General features: G+C 33.3%; 1 protein-coding gene across 1 annotated transcript; it reads right to left on the bottom strand.

The window, feature by feature from the left end:
- Positions 1-284: 284 nt before the first annotated feature.
- LOC141812993 (uncharacterized) lies at positions 285-5,377 on the bottom strand. The gene is made up of 14 exons (XM_074700917.1): positions 5,276-5,377; positions 4,934-5,089; positions 4,732-4,794; positions 4,561-4,648; positions 4,187-4,458; positions 4,006-4,103; positions 3,892-3,927; positions 1,704-1,824; positions 1,389-1,625; positions 1,192-1,287; positions 1,036-1,101; positions 890-928; positions 662-796; positions 285-578 (listed from the first exon to the last, which is right to left on the bottom strand). Exons 1-14 carry the CDS (start codon positions 5,375-5,377, stop codon positions 285-287), a joined length of 1,803 nt encoding a protein of 600 aa, XP_074557018.1.
- Between the last annotated feature and the right edge of the window lie 394 nt (positions 5,378-5,771).

Here is a 5,771-nt window from a genome sequence, read left to right as displayed (position 1 = left end):
TTCATTTATTGGAAAGATCCTGCACAAAGTCTAATATCAAAGAGGACAGAGTCTATTATCCACAAAAAACTGATAGTGAAATGTATTGTTTAGATGGCTAGAATGGAAATTAAACTTGGACACAACACAAGAAGGCACATCTAAAGTCACACCAATTTACTTCACAATGTAATCCCCCATTATAATTATAACTATGAAGTAATAAAGCAACAAAATTAGAAACTAAACTAAGAAAATGTGAGTTGAATCAGAGGACAGAGTGAGAATTACTTGGTAACTTCTCTTTAAAATTGTTTACCATATAGAACACAATCTATACACCACCAAGGTATATCTTTCTCATCTTCTGTACCATCTAAGTCTGTATTCCTTCTTCTCCAAGAACCTCCTTGTGAACCCTGCGTAACTATTGATGGAGGTGTGTTTGTGGAAAACTCAAAAGAAGGGTGCACCATGAGAATGTTATTCTCTTGTTCAATGTAGGTATCACTGGATGAAGCTTGAGATTCCATCCTCTTCATTCGTTTATCCATCCAATGTGCAAATAGACCACTAAGCGTCTCTTGACCTAGATTTATCTGCAAGATTTTGTAAAAGGTTTTAGAATTCATCTCAAAGAAATGATACGAAGAAAATGAAACATTGAAAATCAAAAGTTAACCATTGCATCATCTTGTGCCACTTCAGAATTTAAGTCAGAAGCATACATCTCCGCTGAGAAACATTGAGGGTTATCTAAATGAATCGATAGGCAACCTAGTCGATTATCCGCTGTAAACCATGATGGTATGCTTGCCTGAAACTATGCAAAAAATGTGTTTAGAGGAACAGATAATTTATTAAAGAATACACAATTACAGAAATATCAAAATTATTCAAGTTTAGATACCTCTTCAAATAGCTCTTTCTTCTTCTCTTCAAATGAAACCTGCAAGTGAATATTGAGGTCTAAATTTAGCATAGAAGGTTGATGATTTTTCTTTCAAACTCTATCAGTAGGGAATCGATATGTCATTACAGTGCCAATCTAAGTACCTTTCCATAATCCTCGATGACGAGCCCATTGGTAATCTCCCACAACTTAACAGAACCTGAAGTATCCTAAATCGACAATACATCTCGTGAAAGTTTTTGAAACACCGTAAACAGTGAGAAAGGCATTCATGAAAAATACAGAAAATAGTCTACTACCTTGGTCAGTATATGCCTTCTACTATTTAAGATTTCATACTGTAGAATTCTTGGCTTTCCTGGAATTGTTAAAGATGGTGATTTGTATACAGGAACCTACAAGAGCATTTCATTCATGAAATTCAAATTTATTCATCTAATCCCACCATTATTTGCCTAGAATGTAATTCAAAGCTAAGACAAATTTCACAACTTACAGAGGTAGATCCTTCTGAAGAAGCTCTTGGCATTGTAAATGACAAGCTTCTGGCTAAGAAAGAAGCTCCATTTTTTAACATCCTTCGAAGGTTATTTCCTTCAACTGGCAGCCTGTCTATTGATGAATCTGTCGTCGCAACCCATATACTATCATCGCATAAGGCCATTCGTACAATTGGGTCTTCTTTTTTGTAAAGCAAAATGCTCTCTCTTGTCGGCAAGTCTGTCAAGTATAACTATGGAATAAATATCCAATCAGTGCTCAGTTTTAAGGCTTAATTCAGAATGCAAGTAAAGGGAGTTGGAGTATTTACAGATTGGTCTCTGCCACCACTGTAAACACGGGTGAATTCTGGAGTGGCAGCGAGAGCAAAGACTGAATCTTTGTGCACAGCATAAGATTGCACACAACGCTGCTGACCAAGATCCCATAGGCTACATAACACAGTAAGTCTCTCAACTAAACAAACTATACAAAAGAAGGTTTCAACAGTTATGATGTAACTTATTGTTTAGTAATACAGTGAAATAACTTAGATATCAAGTTTGCATTGATTTAATTTTTCATGTCTTAAATTAATTTTTATAAAAGTTTTAGAGGGCAGTTTTAGACGATATCAAATCATTAAAGTAGATTTTGGGTGTTGAATAAGTCAAATTGGGTATAGATGGAATCTGTCATATAGGCATGCTAATGTTATATGGATTCAAACCGTGGTTGATTTAGATTTGTTTTGATCAATTTATAGCTGAACTAAATGTTAAATGGGGATAACTTAATTTAGTTTCATTGGGATGAATATGAAACTTTTTGAGTTGGTTTCCAAGAGTTACTTGCCAATAGATAGCGCCTCTACGACTTCATGTGCCATGAAACCTCCTTTCAAGTATTTCGTGCCAAGATATCTTACCTTTAGGACTTCTTCATTTGTCAATCATCTAGTCAGCCTCAATTTATCATGACTTTCATCTACTCACACTTGACCTTATCTAGGTTTTTCACTTGTTAAGTATCTTGTCCTTAACTTATTTGGACTTCTCTAGTTGTCAAGAATCTGATCAACCTCAATCCATTTGAACTTCATCCATTGCACTTCTAATCTCAATGTCGAATCACTTGCACCTACGCATTTGATATACCATATAAACAATCACAATGTAGGTCTAACTTAAACCATTTCCTAAACATAAAAATTACATGCTTGGGGTATGATTACATCAATAATCTTATCTTTATTGATGTTTGACAACTTGTTTAAGTAGGTCATTCTAAATCACTGTTTAAGTTAAGAAAATTCTAATTTTCAGTTAACTCCTTTATGGGTTACTACTTCTAACTCTCCTCTTAACTTGAAGTTGACTAGTTTCTTACCCAAACCCATAAATTCTCCTCCCCTTTTGATGTACATAAAAATCACTTAATGACTTCAATCTCTCCACCTTTCAAAGAGTTTAACTTCTCCCCCTTTGAGAGATGATTCCAATACTCAAAACTCGAGCTGAAGTGGTGTTAGTTGTATTTGATCAAAATATCACTAATAACTATCAAGATGTAAAGTGCTTGTAAAATCACACCTAAGTATCAAAATTCAACTTTGAATTTTTCGTGATACTAAATGTAATTTGACAAGATAAAGTAACCACAAAATACAATACCCAGATCAAAATTTAACCTTGAATTTGTATCCCCCTTAACATAAAATTATAGAGAAAATATTGATGACAAACTTACACAAGTGAAAAACATCACTTGGAAAGTCATAAGCTTGATACTTTTTTTTACATCAATTTCGATACTCCTTTCTACATTGTACACTCTTCTCCTTGATCTAATTTCTACCTAAGTATTGATTTCTTACTTGAGGAAAGTGCCCCTCCCCCTTAAGAATCAACGGTGAGTATAAATTAATTGAATAAATCCTAAAAAGTAAAAACTTTGAATTTAACATTTTAATAGAGTACTCGACTACTTATCTAGATTGTGAATTTTAACTCATACATCAAATGACATTATTATATTCTAAGGACACTAGCTCTAATAGATTTATTGATAGTAATATAGATTATTATACTCTTATTTGTGTATCTACTAATTAAGTAATTTGTGCTCATTTTTTTTCTTGGTCTCTAATTTTGTAGGTAAAAGTAATTTGATGTTATAGTTGATTTTTATCAGTATTTAAAATTGTTCAGAGATCCACATACAAATTCTAGATTTAATTTTCTTTGATGTATGCTTTTGTATTATCACTTTTTGGTACTCTATGATTTTGTTGTTCTTTCTTTAAAAAATTATATATGGTTTGTTGAAAATTTTTTAGTTCTCTTGAGTTATAAGTATTTGTTTATTTTTTGATTTTCTATTATCACACTGTAATCAAGTGGGGTAATCTTTGTAAGTGGAAGCTAATGTAACATTTTGTAGTTATGTACTTGATGAATTTTGATACAAAATTTTATTCATCAAACCATATAATAGTTTATTCATCAACTAATGCGTACCAAATCATTTTATCAGATGATCCTGACAGGCAAAATCTGAAGAAAAAAAGAGACAAATTTAATTATCACAAAGGGGCTCTCAATGCCAATCAGACAAGAATCTCAAGAGCTAACCTTCCTGTAGAATCAAGAAGCAGAGCCCTGATGTTATCACTGTGCCCTTTAAGTTTCATATTCTTGGACCCTGTTCTTGCATCCCAAACACGTATTACCTACAAATAATTATCAATGCTTTAAATTTGAAAATAAACACGCAAGGAAAAAAAAGTATTAGTTAAATAAATCCTAAACTCACCTTTTCAGTTCCTCCAGACACAAGCACATTCCCATTATCACTCATGGCCAAAGAATATAATGATGACTTCTTGTGTCCCTGTACAGGAACGGGATTGTGCTCATGAGGTTGAGTGTTGTGGATCAGAATGTCATTGCTAGCTTTGCTTCCACACCAACTCGGCATCTTTTCTTCAGCTGTGTCGATAGGGCTATCGATCGGCGAATGAGGTGCATTAAGGTCCCATATGAAAACTTCACCACCTAGCCCCGCTGAGGCAACTATGTTGCTCTAATGTACATGGTAGTATTCAAAGAATATGAACGTTAAGTGAGTGAGTAGTTCATTCATTCGTTAACTTTAAAGAAAGCATCATTCTAAGTAAAAATTACTCTTTTTTCGACTTGTTGCAAGACACATAACGTAGTCGGAATGCTGACGGAGAGTCCCAGTGCAAGCACCACCGGACAAGGAATTCCATGTCTGACAAATATAAGGGCGAGAAATTAAATGATCGACTCACCAATAATCAATCAATCTACTATGCACAAGTGATGAAGAAGAACCTTGATTGTGGTGTCTGAAGAACAAGAAACAAGCACATCGCCAGCCAAAACTGCATCATTTACCTGCACAAAATCATAACAATAGAAAACCATCGTAGCATTCAGAATTGTTAAGTTAATTCATATAACGCATGCAACTCGATCAACTACCAGTAAAAGGATGTTAATTAAAGAATTCGTGAAAACATATACAGAACAATACCCAATCTACATGCGATTCGAATGTTGTCGAGCAACTTGCTCCATCATCCGTTAAAGCCCATCTCTTCAATGTTCCATCTCGACTACCAGTGAAAACATAATCATGGCCATCGGTTGATGGCTTCGACACAACTACACAATTAACGCCTGCACAATGCTGCAAACAAAGACACCAAGTTTTAAAAGAGTTGAAATCAATTATCATAAGGAAAACACATATATACAACAACGTCTCATCTCCCTATCATTAGTAGGTCACAAAGCAAAGATATAACTGGATGAACATAAAGTATATATATGTAATTAGAGACAGTAAGGTCGATGTAAAATAATATTTAGAGACCTTTTTATCATCTCCATCATTCAACACATATGACAAGCGTTCCCCCTTTCGAGGAGGACGAGCTGAAGCAGATGTGTTGTTGGAACTTGCCACACGATGCATTCTTGGATCTTTCCTGTTACATTAATTGCCAATAACTTAAGAAAATCATGATTATCTTTTTGATGCAGAAATACTCTTTAAAACAAAAGGGGTAGCAAAATAATGTGTCGATAAACTTCGAGTAAATTTAATTATATTTTTGAACACAAAAATCAGACACAAAGGAACTATTTATAAATTTAATTATGCGTTTGGATATATATCCTAAATTAATTACAGAAATAGTTTCTTAAATTTTTGAATGCAGAAAATTAAAACTCATAATAACTATTTTTTTTAGAAACTTTAAATTATCAACTTAAATATAGTGTACTACTTAAAATAATTTATATAAACTGCATACTCAAAAATATATTTGTTTAGAAATAAAATAACTAATCTCCTTAAATATTGA

Source organism: Curcuma longa, chromosome 20, assembly GCF_044706935.1.
Source record: "Curcuma longa cultivar G26 ecotype Majalengka, Jawa Barat chromosome 20, ITB_CL_G26_1.1, whole genome shotgun sequence".
Taxonomy (NCBI): Eukaryota; Viridiplantae; Streptophyta; class Magnoliopsida; order Zingiberales; family Zingiberaceae; genus Curcuma; species Curcuma longa.
This window is presented reverse-complemented; position numbering and strand designations above follow the sequence as displayed.